At 43.6% G+C, this 15,919-nt stretch overlaps 1 protein-coding gene across 4 annotated transcripts in view; it reads right to left on the bottom strand.

Moving 5' to 3' along the window:
- The window catches only part of KREMEN1 (kringle containing transmembrane protein 1), a 67,258-nt gene that overhangs the window by 22,104 nt on the left and 29,235 nt on the right, over positions 1-15,919 (bottom strand). For all 4 annotated transcript variants that reach the window (XR_012376439.1, XM_073886863.1, XM_073886864.1 and 1 more), the window contains exon 4: positions 3,410-3,534. Coding sequence is in view for 3 of the 4 variants with exons in the window: in XM_073886863.1 (XP_073742964.1) it covers positions 3,410-3,534 (125 nt within the window). In the remaining variant the exon portion in view is untranslated. The remainder of the gene's footprint in view (positions 1-3,409; positions 3,535-15,919) is intronic.

The following is a 15,919-nucleotide window of genomic DNA, read 5'->3' as shown; positions in this document are numbered from 1 at the left end:
AGAGTTCCTTCTAATAGCTAAAACTAATTACATTTAGGTCTTAGGTTCATTTTTAGTTAATTTTTATATATAAAGTGAGGTAGGAGTCCAAATTCATTCTTTTCCATGTGGATATCCAATTGTTCCAACACCATTTGTTGAAAGACTATTCTTTCCCCATTGAATGATTTTGGCACCTTGTCAAAATCAACTGACCATAAATAAATGTATGGGCTTATTTCTGGACTCTAAATTTGATTTCATTGGCCTGTATATCCATCCTTATGCCAGTACCATAGCACTCTTCTCAGTAGTGTAAGTGAAAGTTAATTTGGCTCATAGTGTGATGTAAGGACAGAGGTTCATTTTTCTTCACAAAGAGCTCCCATTTTTCTCCAGAACTATCTGTTGAAAGACCATCCTTTATCTCTGTTGAAAATCAACTGTCCATGTAAGTGCAGGTCTATTTCTGGACTCTATATGGTTTCATTGATATCTATAGCAGGAGTTGAAAACCTTTTTCTTTCTTAAAAAATCAGATAGTAAATGTTTTTGGCTTTGAGGTTCATACCGTTTCTCGTCAACTACTCAACTTTGCTGTTGCAGCATGAAAAGCATAGACAATATGTAGGTGAATGTGTGTGACTATGTTTCAGTAAAACTTTATTCGCTAGGTAGATGGGTAGAAAGATTTGGCCCACATACCACTGTTTACTAACTCCTGATCTATGCGACCATTCTTATGCCAATACCACTGTCTCGATTACTATAGCTTTATAGAAAGCCTTGATGAGTCCTCCAAAGTTGATCTTTTTCAAAATTATTTCGGTTATTCTAGGTTCTCTGCCTTTCCGTGTAAATTTTAGGATCAGCTTAATTATTAAAAAAAAAACTATCATTTTGACTGAGATTGCACTGAATCTATAAATCAATCTGGGGAAAACTGATAATTTTAATAATATTAAGTCTTCCAATCCATGAATAATGTCTGTATTTTTTTTAAAGATTTATTTATTTTAGAGAGAAAGAGAAAGTGGTGGGGAGGGGCAGAAAGAGAGAGGGAGAGAGAATCTCCAGCAGACTCCCTGCTGAGTGAGGAGCCCGATGCAGGGCTCAGTCCCACGACCCTGAGATCATGACCTGAACCAAAATCAAGAGTCAGACTCTTAACCAACTGAGCCACCCAGGTGCCCCACAATGTCTGTATTTCTATTTATTTAGATTTTCTTTAATTTTCTCTTGCAATGTTATGTAGTATTCGGTATATAGGTCTTTAATATCCTTTGTTAATTTTGAGATTTTTTTTTATGCTATTGTAAATGGAATTTAAAAATTTTATTTTCAAAAAAATTTTTTTTATTTTCCAATTGTTCACTACTAGTACATAGAAATGCAACTGATTTTTGTATATGACCTTATAACATGCAACCAAAGTGATGTTATGCTCTTAATAGGTCAGGTGGGATACAATGTCTAGTTTTCCTGTGACTAGTGATACTAACGTTAATCACTTGAGTAAGGTAGTGTATGCCAGTTTTCTCCGCTGTAGAATTCCCTTTATAATATTTTGTGGGGCAATCTTTGAGGCTATATAAATATCCTGTTCCTCATGCAACTTTCACCCACTAGTAGAGGAGGTCATGGGATATTTACATATCTTGATATTTGTTCTCCGAATCAATTATCACTATGATAGTTGCCAAATGGAGAATTTTCTAATTCCAACATTTCTTTTACATTTGTTAGTTGGCATTCTCCTATACGAAAATGCCTTTCTTCTCCTCATTTATTTGTTCACTTATTTATTTATATCAGTGTGGATTTGTAGATTCTTATTTTATTCAATGGGGCATATTTACTGTTAACATTTTTTTATTTTTATTTTTTTTAAAGATCTTATTTATTTATCTGACAGAGAGAGAGAGCACAAGCAGGGGGAGCAGCAGAGGGAGAGGGAGAAGCAGGTTTCCTGCTGAGCAGGGAACCTGATGTGGGGCTCGATCCTAGTACCCTGGGATCATGACCTGAGGTGGAGGCAGACACTCAACTGACTGAGCCAGCCAGGTGCCCCTATTGTTACCATTTTTTTTTGTTTTGAAGCTCAAATTATGTTAGAGTTGGCCAATGGAGCCTCTTCCAGTTGGTTCCTGTGTCCTTTTCACAAGCCCTCACCATTCCTTACTTTATTGTACAACATGCTTCAGGCTCCTCTTGCACTTTCTCAGGACCAGCTCTAGAATCGGCAATTTTCTCCAAGGAGCCCTAATTCTTACTTAATGAAGAACAATATCTAGAAACCAAGATCTGAGCACTAAGTGTGCTCTGTGCAACCAGTGTGTCAATGTTCCCAGGTCATCTCAGTGGACAGAGATAAGAAATATATATGTATATACAAACACACACACGGACCTACAAACATGTTTATATTTATTTCCGTATCTGTCTCTCTATATATCAAAACCATACACTACAAATAGCTTTAATCCCTGTCTGACACTATAGGTTTCAGTTTGGTTTTCTCTGGCTCCCTTCTCCAACAGTGAGAAATCTGGCTCCCATTATCCTCAGTATATTTACTTATATGCTTTGCAAGCAACCAATTACTCCATCCTGTTGGGCCACCTGCCTCACAAAGCCCTTGACCTTGCCAGTCTACTCTCCTTGCTTGGGCCTGATTAGTGGCTTTTTCACTGAATTATTAAGGAAGGACAAAAGAAAGGAAGGAAGAAGGAAGGAAGGAAGGATATAGCAAACAATAGCATTATTGAACCTTAACAGCCAAGGAGTGAATTGCAAATAGAGGAAAGGACAGAAAGAAAAGAAGTATTTTGTCCAGGCTAGGGCCCCTAATGTAGCAAGGAAATAACCACTACCTTGGCCTATTCCCACATCCCCTGTGAAGCCAGAGATGTCCCTGCTTATAACATTCAAGGGCACAAGGAAATACATAAGTCTGTCAGAGGTCAAAGAGGAATATAGATATTGGGGATTTTCCTCTTTTCTCTCCCCGTCTTTAGACAAGAATGCTGTCTCACACTCCTGAACGCCAAGCCGCACTCTTCCTTCAGTTCCTCCTTGGCAGAAAAATAGTTACATGGTTCGATAGGTTTAAAAAAAAGTATATATATTTTTAAGTTATCTTGGCAGATTGCATTTACATCTTCGTGGGGCGCCTGGGTGGCTCAGATTGTTAAGCATCTGCCTTCGGCTCAGGTCATGATCCCAGGGTCCTGGGATGGAGCCCCACGTCTGGCTCCTGGCTCCTGGCTCAGTGGGGAGCCTGCTTCTCCCTCGCCCTCTGCCTCTCCCCTGCTCATGCTCTCTCTCTCTCTGTATCTCTCTTTCTCAAATGAATAAATAAAATCTTAAAAAAAAAACCCAAAAACTATCATCATGCTTTTCTATAGATATTTGGCCATAGAATCATTACCTTGAACCTCTGACTCCGACAAAAACTGATGCAGGTTTGTATGGTAAGTTTGTTAGATGTTTTACTGGCGCCAGTTAGAGGAGGTGGGTTTCCATGATCCTTGTAGCAGCCAAGGTTTCCAGGCACTGGAGGAAAAAGAAAAACAAAAGAATTTCACAACATCTGGCTGTGAAACACCAAGAAGGAACAGCGATTTGTGCCAGGTACTTTCATCTCAGCTACTATTTCTACTCCTAAGGTACACATAAATAACAAGCAACAAGCTTCAAAAATGGAATCTTAGTATCTTCTGGCAAATGCCATGTTTCTGTTTTCTTCTGAAGAGCATGTGAGGCCCAAGGTCCACCTTTAACTAATCTGTTCAATATTGATAGAATTGAGCATTGAAGAGAACTAGGAATAATTTCCTTAAAATAGAGAAGTTGCAATATGTGAATTATGTTTCAGAGTCACTGGAGGGCAGGAAAAGCCCTTGGAAGCCCTTCATCCTATGCCTTGTGCCTCCCCTTGTTCTTTTTTTTTTTTTTTGATTTATTTATTTATTTGAGAGAGAGAGAGAGAGAGGGAGGGAGGGAGAGAGAGTGTGTGAGTGGAGAGGGAGAGGAAGAAGCAGACTCCCAGCTGTGCACAGAGCCTGACATGGGGCTCGATCCCACGACCCATGAGATCATGACCTGAGCTGAAACCAAGAGTTGGACCCTTAACCAACGGAGCCACCCAGGCACCCCTCCCCTTGTTCTTCAAAAAACTCCATTAAGGGGTTCTCCCAAGTGCTTTCAGGGAGTGTATTAGTATCCTATAGCTGCTGTAACAAATTACTACAAACCTAGTGGCTTAACACAGCATAAATTCATTATCTTACAGTTCAGGAGTTCAGAAGCACTAAATGGATCATATGGGACTGAAATCAAGGGGTCAGCGGGGACTTGTTCCTTCTGGAGACCTGGCAGGGGGTGGGGGGTGTTCCTTGCCTTTTCCATCTACTGGAAGGTGCCCCTGTTCCTCAGCTTGTGACCACACCATTCCAGCCTCTGTCTCCATCACATCTCCTTCCCTCCCTCTGCTTCTAGCACCACATCACCTTCTCTGATTCTGATCTTCCTGCCTCTTTTATAAGGACCTCTGTGATGACATTGGGCCTGCCTGGATAATTCAGGATAATCAACCCATCTCAAAATCCTTAACTTGATCACATCTGCAAATCCCTTATGCTACGTAAGATAACATATTAAAAGATTCCAGGGATTACAACATAGACATTTTGGGGGGCCATTATTCAGCCTACCACGGTGAACATACTAGTGTTTCACAACCACACAACTGGATGGTTTGGTCTGGTAAAAAAAGCTGTATTTGAGAAAAAAGAAACCTGAATATATGTATTAACTGTGGTAGATAGCTTTCAAAGACGGCACTCAATGATCCCCACCTCCTGGTGTTCATGTCATGCCATTGTGGAATCCCCTCCTTTTGAGTGTAGGTTGGATTAGTGACTTGCTTCTGACCAACAGAATGTGACAAAGCTGATGGCATGTCACTTCTGTGATTAGGTCAAGAGACTATGACTTCTGTCTGGTTAGTAGACTCTCTACTGCCTTCTTGGCCTATGTACTTTGATAGAACAATACACTATATCAGAGAGGCCATGAGGCAAGGAGCTGAAGGTGCCCTTTGACCAATGTCTAGCAAGAAACCATGACTTTCAGTTTTTGCAAAGACTTAATCCTACCAACAACTAAGTATAGTCTTCCCCAGTGGGGCCTTCAGATGAGATCCCAGTCCTGGCAGACACTTATTGCAGGCTTGTAAAAAACCTGGAAGAAGAGGGTCCAGCTAAGCCATGTCCAGATTTCCTGACCCATAGAAATGAAGACAGTAAGTGTGTGTCATTTTAAGTAACTAAGTTCCAGGGTCGTTTGTTGTACAGTAATGAATAATTAATACATCTACATAATACATACTAAATACATGTTGAATGAAGGAATGAATTGATTGTAGGCTATGGACAAATCAACCTTTCTGGACCTTAGTTTTCCATCTGTGTTAGTAATTTATGAATCACTCCACTATCAGATGAAGCCCTTTCCCCTACTTTCTCTGTTTGGCTTTTCAGTTTATGTAACTGAAGATATAATAAGACATGTAATGAGGCTTGGTCCTAGAAGCACTTCTAGGTCAGTTAAGAGTTATATGTTATCCAATTCCAAAGTGAGCCATACAAACTCTCAGAAAGCATTTTTTCTTTGTGTTTAAGACTAGAAAACAGAGGGGCACTGGATGGCTCAGTTGGTTAAGCGTCTGCCTTCAGCTTGGGTCGTGAACCCAGGGTTCCTTCAGCTTCCCTGCTCAGTGGGAAATCTGCTTCTCCCTCTCCGTCTGCCTCTCCCCCAGCTTGTGGTCTCTCTCTCTCTCTCATTTGCTCACTCTCTCTAATAAATAAATAAAATCTTAAAAAAAAAAAAAAGACTAGGAAACAGGGGTGCCTGGCTGGCTCATTCAGTGGAACGTGTGACTCTTGATTTCAGGGCTGTGGGTTCGAGCCCCAAGTTGGGTGTAGAGATTACTTAAAATTAAAATCTTAAAAAAGAAGACTAGAAAACAGCATGGTCCCAGTTCAACAAACTTTACATTCACATTAGCTTGTCGGCATATAAAAATATAAGTGTGTATCTGTGTGTAGGTACACACTTTTAAATTTCTGCCACCATCTAATATCTAACCAGTTCCTGTTAAATTGGCAGGAAGTACCACTGCTAACCCAAAAAAATCACCCTTCCCCCTCCAGCCAAGTGGTTACTCCTTCTCCCTTGCGTCACACATGGTTCAAATATAACAAATGTGGCTCACCACACAAATGTTAAAATGCATCTTTTGGAAACAAACCAAATCTCTATAGTGGCGAATGTAAACAGAAAAGCTCTAGGCAGTAGGAGGCTGGTGTTCAGTGGGAGCCTGGCTTGGGAATGGCTGCGTTTTAGAGTTTAAACAAATGCAGTGAGTTAAGCATCTCTAGTCAGGGGCATATCCTGTAAGCCCAGTTTGTTAAACGGACCTTGCATATGGAAACCTGAGCCATGCATTCAATAGTTCTTAATAAGAACTACTTGATTATCATCATCCTGGTCATTTACTCTGATTTTTGTCTCATTTATTCTATTATGATCAGAAGTAAGCATGTTATTATGTATTAGTTAATAGACAGCCCAAGGCACATAATCATAAATGTTAAGATTAGACATAAACAAGGCTATGGGTTGCATTAATGCAGCTGGAACTTATAAGCTTTATTCACAATTTGGTGAGCAAATCCAGGCAGCTCATGTTCCAGTGGGGTAGTGAGGTAGACCCCTGGAAATCAGACTATACCATGCTGCAGATCCATTTTTCTGATTTCAGTGGCCTGAGGTATCAAGTCTGTCGTGCCCAAGTCAATCACTTGCCAGACACCAGTGAGTCTACCTCCCAAGATACTGCAGACGTTTGTCCATGTCTCTGTCTCCACACTGCCACCTCCCCCAGTTAGGCCACCGTCTCCTCCCACTTAGACTACTGCATTGGCTTCCTATTCCATCTCCCTGTTTCTAGGTACACCCTACTCTATAATCTAGGTAGTACACTGCAACCAGAATAATCTTTACTGTATATTCCAGGCAGAAGGAAGGGCAAGAGCAAAGGCCTAAGGCAAAAACAACGTTGGCCTTTGCAGGAACAAAAAGGAGTGAGGACGACCAATGACAGAGAGAGGGAAGAATAACAGGAGCTGGAGGGGTAGGCAAGGGCCCTGCCTAAAAACCTTCGAAGTCCCTCAGGATGAAGTCCAGACTCTCTCATATGGTACACAAGGCCCTGCCTGATCTGTGCTGCTTGCTCCCCTCCCCCTTCTGCATGACCCCTCTCTCTATCCCTCAGCTCACGTTCTAGATGAAAGCCAAATTATAGTGTATTTGCGAGTTTCCCCATGGCACATTGCTCTCTGGACTTTTACACATACTCTTTCCTTTGCCTGGAATTCCCTCTCCTGCTTAACACTGTAGCCTGAGCACTATTTCCCTGGGGAAGCATCCCCCGCCCCCCCCAAATAAGGTTATATGCCCCTGCTGTGTGGTCCTGTAGCAGCCTACGGAGCCCTTGATTCTAAACACCTGGGGTTCCCTGGGTGGCTCAGTTGTTGGGCGTCTGCCTTCGGCTCGGGTCATGATCCCAGTGTCCTGGGATCGAGCCCCGCATCGGGCTCCCTGCTTAGCGGGAAAGCCTGCTTCTCCCTCTCCCACTCTCCCTGCTTGCATTCCCTCTCTCGCTGTCTCTCTCTCTGTGTCAAATAAATAAATAAAATCTTTAAAAAAATAAACACCTGTTCCTATGTCTCTCTCCCCAACGAACCATGAATGACTTAAGGGTAGGACTGTATCTTCCACACACTGTTGTATTCCCAGGGCCTGGTAAGGTCCCAGTTACAGAGCTTGTGCTCTAAAACTGCACGCAGATGCACAGGCATGTTCTGCACCACCAGCAGGAATCATGGAGGGAGTGGGTAAAGGTACTTCTTAGGCGGCAGTGGAGGAACAGAGCAGGGCGGAAGTAAAAGGCAGAGCTGACCTCCGTAACAACACCCACTTAAAGCTAGTGACTGCTGGTTCTGACTCCTGCCTGCACACTGTCCTCTCTGGCTATTAGAGACACGATTCAAGGTAACTGAGTTTTCCAGAAAGGTTAACTTGGAAACTTAAAGTTTTATCCTCATCATTTTGGACAGAACCTTTCTAAAATGCATTAGCTATTTCTTTAAAAACAAAAACAATAACAAAAAAACTTAACTCAGTTTAACCTACTTTATTTTTTAATTTTTTTTAAAAACAATCTTTTTCTTTTTTTTAAGATTTTATTTATTTATTTGAGAGAGAGAGAATGAGAGATAGAGAGCACGAGAGGGAAGAGGGTCAGAGGGAGAAGCAGACTCCCTGCTGAGCAGGGAGCCCGATGTGGGACTCGATCCCGGGACTCCAGGATCATGACCTGAGCCGAAGGCAGTCGCTTAACCAACTGAGCCAGCCAGGCGCCCTATTTTTTAAATTTTTTAAAAAGATTTTATTTATTAGAGAGAGAGAGAGAGAGAGCACAAGTGGGCAGAGGGGCAGAGGGAGAGGGGGAAGCAGGCTTCCCACTGAGCAGGGAGCCCAATGTAGGACTCGATCCCAGGACCCTGGGATCATGACCTGAGCCGAAGGCAGACGCTTAACCGACTGAGCCACCCAGGCGTCCCTCAGTTTCACCTACTTTAAATTTCTCTTAGTGGCGTGAGGTGATCCAATGTGCTTCACCAAATGGCCCCAGCCTGGTGTGCTTTTTTACGTGCTTGTGTCTGACTTCATTAGTTAAGTCTGTCCCCTTGGTTATCACCGAGGCTGCTGAACCCTCAAAACATCGGAGCTGGAAGGAGTCTCAGGGAACATCTACTTTGTGCTACTTCTCTGTGTACCCTCTTCTTAATTTGTTGCTGCTTAGGTTTACAACAATACTGTCACGCTTATTAGAATTGTGTGGAAAAATAGGAACAGATCGTTTCTAAAGGGGGTGCCTCTAGGCTCCCCACTTTCCAGCATCCATGCTGAAGCTCAGGAGTTGTTTTTGCAAGCTCCCATCCCAGGATGTGGCGATATTCATTCAGGAGCAGTGAGCATTCCTCAGCAATCCCAAACGTGAGCTCCTGTGTAGGACAGACCCCAGGGTGAATTCTGGCCCCGGCTTCATCAACAGTGGAATGAGGAGCAATAGGGTCTCAAAGCGTTCTTCGGAGAATTGAAACGAGATAATGTAAATAAAGTAAACACCACGAGGCCTGGCAGGATGATATGTGCCGAATAAACAGTGTTTATTCTCATTACAGTTGACCCCTGAACAACGCGGGTTTGAACGGCACGTGTCTATTCATACGTGATTTTTTAGGATTGTACATGTATTTGGATAGGACTGTACATGTATTTTCTCTTCCTTATGATTTTCTTAATAACACTGTCTTTTCTCTAGCTTACTCTATTATAAGAATACAGTATATAATATGTGTAACATACAAAGTCTGCGTTAATTGACTGCTCATGTTACCGGTAAGGCTTCTGGTCAACAGCAGCCTATTAGTAGTTAAGTTTTTGGAGAGTCACAGGTTATGTGCAGATGTCTGACTGGGCAGGGGGTCAGTGTCCCTAACCCCTGTGTTGTTCAAGGGCCAACTGTATATATAAATAGGGCTTTCATCATTCACCACACAAACAGAAACAACTTGCTCAGCAATAGAAAACTAAAATAGCATTGAGTTAAAAGGCAAAATCAAAGGCAGCCACCTCAAAAAACTGGGTTTAATTCCAGATATTAAAACACTGATCTCTTACATCTGGTGAGCACACAGTATACTTTCACATAAGCATCTCACGTGGAAATCAAAGCCCTTTGAGGGAAGCGGCTTGGATGGGCTATTCTATGTGACAGAGAAGAAATCATGGTCTGGCGAGGTTAAGGGCCTTTCACGAGGGCAGAGAAGACGGAACCAGAGAGCACAAGCAAACGCTGGGGTGGCAGATTCTCACTTTGTGGTTTTGTTCCCTTTGCTCACAGGGCCGGTCTGGTGAACTGAATGGAAGTCAGATTAAAGACTGACTTCTCAAACACATCAGTCCCTCCACACTGTGTGTGCCACGAGGCCAGCCTCTGAGACAGTGGCCGGCCTCTGGGGGTGCCACTGCCCTCTGACTCGCGCTGGAAAGTGTGGCTCGAAGTCTCGCCGGAGAAGACACGTCATGTAGTCTTCAAAAGCATTACTGGCCAACTGAGTGCATTTCCAGACCGTGTCCCACCCTTTGCTCTTCCCAGAAGCAGGGAGGAAAAGTCAACTTGAAAAAGGATATTTGTTCTCAAATTCCTTTTTACTTTCAAGACCACTTTAAAGTCCTGTGGCTTGGTCATGCATTTTTCCTCTTACCAAAGAGGCTTCATCACTTTCAATTTTTAAAAAATCCTCTTAAAATACAAACAGACCCCTTGTTTATCATAGTTGGTGCTTTAAAAAGTATGACAGTTAATTAGCAACATTCTCTTCAGATGTTCAGTGGTCTTGCCAGAGATAAAAGTTTTAGAGGTGGCTGAGGGCAGATGGTCCTCTATTCAGATTAATCCAGGAACTACTGTTCTTTTACCAACACAAGGAACAGCTGGGAAGCACCCAGGCAGGCTGACTAGCCACCCTTTACATTTGGGTAGAACTGTGGCTTCACTGTGAAGGTGCTATGTATACCTCCATGGGAGTCTCCGTGGCCAACAACCCTTTTCTAGGGTCACATATTGCCCGTGGCACCTTCTCAGAGAATCAGCTGCTGGTTGGGAACAAGCCAAAGGACTCCATCCTCTGACTTCTTTTTTTTTTTAAGATTTTATTTATTTATTTGACAGAGAGAGACACAGGGAGAGAGGGAATACAAGCAGGGGGAGTGGGAGAAGGAGAAGCAGGCTTCCCGCTGAGCAGGGAGTCCGACGCGGGGCTCGAACCCAGGACCCTGGGATCACGACCTGAGCCGAAGGCAGACGCTCAACGACTGAGCCACCCAGGTGCCCCCCTCTGACTGACTTCTGTGAGGCCCTCGAGATTCTCTCCCAGGAAGCTGGAATTGGGATTTCAGGTAATGAATTGAGAGTGCTAGACTTATGGGGGTTCTGTCAAGTGGGGATTAAGGCAACCAGCCATATCTGGGCTACCTGGATTGAGGAGTGAGCTAATTCTTCTGGTCCACAAAGAGGAAGAAGAATGGATGCCATCCTGAGAGAGAGGCAGAGATGGGAGACCATGTGGCCCCAGAGAGAGATGGCAAGAGTGGGTACTTTCTTCCCAGGTTCTTGGGACACAGGAATGGGGGTTCTGCAATATACTCCCAATGCCCTTCCAGTAAATTCTTTTCGTTCAAGTTAACTTGAGTGAGTTCCATTCCTGGCAATCAAACAACTCCTGACAAAGACAGAAAGCATGCCCATTATGGCAAAAGCTCAATTTGAATACAGATCTTCAGATTGCAATTTATATAAGAAGTCCTGATTGTTACTATGTTTTCTATTCCAGTGCTCTGACCAGATCTGGGATATTTGTTTAAGAAAACAAAAGCAAAGTTCTTATCTTGCATTTTGGAAAACTTCCCTGGCTCTGCAGAACTCCTTTTATTTGTCTCATAAGTAAAATCTGCTTCTTCAGAAATGAAGAAATGCTGTGACTCTGCTTATTTTAAGTCATTTAACCTTGTGTTGAGACCATCTTCCGCCCCTGGGACCTCACGCTGGTGTCTAAGTAGCTGATTTCTTGCCTCCGTGGGAGCAAGAACTAAGCTCACATGAGATGATGCCACTGGTGTCCTATCAGAGGAACAATCCTTTCAAATACTTCCTTCAGAGAATCTATGGGTTAGGTGTAGACTCATCCATTCTCTCAGCCACAAGCCATGACCACAAGCACACTGCCCTCTGTCCTGTCCATCTACAACTTCCATTCCGGATCTAGCAGCTGCCATCTTGGTCCAAGTCCTATCCCAATATGGCCCCACCATACTTCTTTAACTTTATTTCTAAACATCAGCTCTCCTTCGTCAGTCACACTGATTCTGCAAGCGGCACTACTCATGTCTGAGTCTCCTATGAGCTCGCCTATATAAATAAGTAAACACAGACTTTTCTTCCCCTGTGAAATTTTATCTTTAGGGGAAGGTAGTAAGAGTTCCTAAGGATCCTGACCCCCACACGGGCCCTGACGTATCAGTGGTAGTTCTCTTTTGGTGGGAGTTCCTTCTCCGAAACTTAATTTCTGTTGATGTAACATGGTAGACAGTCTCCAAAGGAGGCTCTAATAATCTTTCCCCTCCCCCTACATGTGGTTGCCACCTACTTTAAGAGTTGGCATCAATTTCCTTTGCCCTTGAATCTGGGCTGGCCTTGTGACTTGCTTTGATAAACAGAATGTGGTGGACTTCTGAGTTCATGCCTTAAGAGGACTGGCAGCTTCTGTTTCCTCTCTCTTAGAAGCCAGCCAGCCACCATATGAGTGGCCTGAGTACACTGTTGGAAAGAGCGGTCACCCAGGTAGAGGCCTGAAGTTGTCTTGGATGTCCTAGCCCCAGCAGAGCCCCCAGGGGAATGCAGCCACCTGACTGAGCCCAGATGAGAGGAGCAGAAGAACTGCTGAGCTGAAACTCAGCCAACCCAAAGGAGCAAGAGAAATGATAAGCTGTTGTTGCCTTAGGCCACAAGGGTTTGGGGTGGCTTGTTATGCAGCAACAGACAACTGAAACACCTTACTCGACAAAAGGTCAGTCCAAGTTCAGGAGGAATGATACAGCTGTGTCTCTGGGAAGAAGAGCTGAGTTTGTTGACTTGAACTTTTGTTTTTCAGGGACACCACAAATATCCCAGGCAAGGAACCACAGAGTCATCTTTGACTCTTCCTGCTGTTTCATCCCTTATATATTCTACTTGTCATCAAGTTCTGTCTTCTTCCTAAATGTATCTTGGATTTAACCCTTCCTGTCTTATCTCACTGCTGCCATCACAGCTCAGACCCTGATCCCCCTGGATTTAGAAATCTGCACCCATCCTCTCCTCTCCAGACTTCCTTCCTTGGATCCATCCTGTAAGCGGACCCTGGGCTCATCTTCTTAAACTAGGGCTTTCACTGTGTCAGTCCATCTAGCCAACTCTGGCTTTTGAGGTTTGGAGGCCTCACCTGGTCCCTCCCTGTCCACTTCTCTATGTGGGCAATGTGGTGCCCAGCCCACACGCACAACAACCCCAGGCCCTTCTTCCAAGTCCCTGTCAGTCTGTTCCCTGACCTGGTATGTCCTGATCCATCCAGCCCCAACTGCCTTTCTCTGTAACGATGCCTCCAACCTCCACAACCTTACCGAGAGCCCTCTCATCTGCAAAAACTCACACCACTCCACCTCCTAATTCAATCATATTTATGTAACTGGTGGGCTGGTCTCCAATTTCCTTCCATGTTTATAAATCAGATTCCTAAACACATCAGAAGATTGACGGTAGGGACTCTTTCTTATGTTTATGTATATTCCTTACCGGCAAGCACTAGTGTAAAGGTGTTCAGTAAAATCATCCTTGTTGATCTGAATGATTATATGTTTTTAAGTTATTAGTATGACTTGCCAAACCGTCCTTTAGAAAATTTTGGAAATACAGTATATATCTGTCATTGAGGAAAATGGCCATTTGGTTCAGAAAGTCTTTTTTTTCCTCATGGAAAATTAAATAATATCTACGGCCAAAAACAAAGAACAATCGAGTATCCACCAGATGAGACCATAAAACTGCACTGTGAGAACGAATGCAGGGCTTCTTGTGTTCCCTGACTGCAGCGCTACACCAGGCCCCAGGGGAGCGGCTGCCACAGCAGCTGAGGCACGCTACTGAGCCCTGTGGCTAGTCAGATAAAAAAGGAATGGACAGAAATAACACACAGGTTAGGAATAACCTATTCAGGAATTGCATGGCGGGAACATGCCAACAGCAGTCCATTCCCTGGGGAAAGCACAGGCCACTATAACACCTGCTAGAACTTTCATGCCCACCATGTGCTGGACCCTGGACTTAGGGTTGTGTGTACTTTACCCACTGGATCGTCAAAAGAACCCTAGAAGGCACAAATGAGGAGACCACGGCTCAGAGGAGAGTCATTTTGCTGAAAGCCACTAAACGATTAAGATTCAAACCTAAGGCAGTGTGACTCTAACGTCCACATTCTTTCCAGTCATTTGTGTCGTCTTTCTTACTGAAAGAGACATGATATCACATCATCAGGAATATTTAATGAGCACAATTATAGCCTCCCCTGTGCTAGGTGTTGTGGGAGATTGTTACAATAGATGCCCTGGGGGGAGGGGAAGTCCCCCTAGATTCCATCAGTACCCTCCACAAATAAACATACCACCCATGTAAAAAGAGAGCAACTGCTCGGCAAATGCAGCTTCAAGAGGAGTCCCCCTCTCCACCTTAAGTCTCTCCTTCACAGAAATTCCAGAGGCTACCCCTGCTCCTGTCTTTGAACAGCTTAGTCTGGTTGAAAAACAAAACTACTCACATAAAGCAAGAATTAACAGTATGAAGCAGGATTCTGACATATGCTAATTTAAGGCTAATCTAAAAGGACTCGATGCAACAAAAACATTAAGTAATTGTAATGACCAGAGAGAAGAGGGGCAAAAAACAAGACTGCATAATTTATATTATTAATGTTCATTTCAATCGTGCTTTGGCTACCAGCTGAAGTTTCGGGTTTCGTTTTAGCTGTGAAGTGTGAATGATGCACCCAGATGTGTCTTTTTTGAGGTGAACTTCAGCCCATTCAATGAAGACTCCATGTTTGGAGAGACCCCCCCAGGCCTGGACAAGGCTGCTGATGCAGTGTTTCACACCAAGGGTCCAAGTCCGGGGAGCCCCTTCCCAGCTGAGAACAGCTGGGCTGGGAACACCCGTGGAGATAGCCCAACATCCTACAGAGCGGTTCTGCTGTGCAGCGAATGCTTCCTGGATACCATCGCAGCCTGCTGTCCTCCTGGGGCTCGGGATTTCCCAAACTCAAAGACAAGAAAATGACTTAGAGCTAACAGCTTGAACTGCAGACCCTCTGTCGCCACTGACTTAATCCTTTGGTTTCCACAATGTCAATAAAGCACTCTTAATAATTCGGCATACTATCGGAATTTCAAACTCTAATTCCCAAACAATCCACCAAGAAAATTCTCAAGAATGACCTCAGCAGTAGCCTGGATCCATCCCAGGGCCCCCGTTTTCAAGGATATAAAGGAAATGGGGCTGTTCTCAAGAACTGGAGGGAGAGGGCACCGGTCTTGCCATGAAGAGCCCTAGATTCAAATCCGATTTGGCTCAGGGTGTAATCCTCATCGGATCACCTCACTACTAGAGCCTCATTGTCTCATCTAAACAATGGTGAGTGGGGAGTGGACATACCACCTGCTTCACAGCACTGCTGGTAAGGTTAAATGAGGTAACGTGAATGAATATAAGTGTTTTATACATGTCAGTACTCAATGATAGTTGAAATAAAAGCTAAAACATACTAAACATCAGGGCTGACATTAAAATGCAAAAAGTGTTAACAGGGACAAAACATTTTCTGTAATTGAGAGACCTCCAAAGTGCCCTTGGCTTTTTACTCAAGCTCTAAACACAACTTTAAAAACTCTTATTAGGGGTCATGATTGGAAGCATATTTGTAAGGAACAACAAATATGTTTTAACAAGGCCAGGGTGTCATTTAATTAAAAGGAACTTGAGCCAGTGAAGTCACTAAATGCCCCATTCTGCAGAGGTGCCACGGCTGGCATCCCCTTAGGACTCCTCTGTGTGAATCATGCAATCTCTGGAGAACTTCTCACGGATTGAGAGGGAGAAACCTCATCCCAAATCCCTAACACAGAAGCTTGAGAAGCTATGAAGAAACATCTTCTGACACTC

This window comes from Callorhinus ursinus, unplaced genomic scaffold (genome assembly GCF_003265705.2).
Source record: "Callorhinus ursinus isolate GAN/ISIS: 27379988/994484 unplaced genomic scaffold, GSC_fseal_2.0 scaffold72, whole genome shotgun sequence".
NCBI lineage: Eukaryota > Metazoa > Chordata > Mammalia > Carnivora > Otariidae > Callorhinus > Callorhinus ursinus.
The sequence above is the reverse complement of the archived record's forward strand: the minus strand, read 5'-3'. Positions and strand labels throughout refer to the sequence as shown.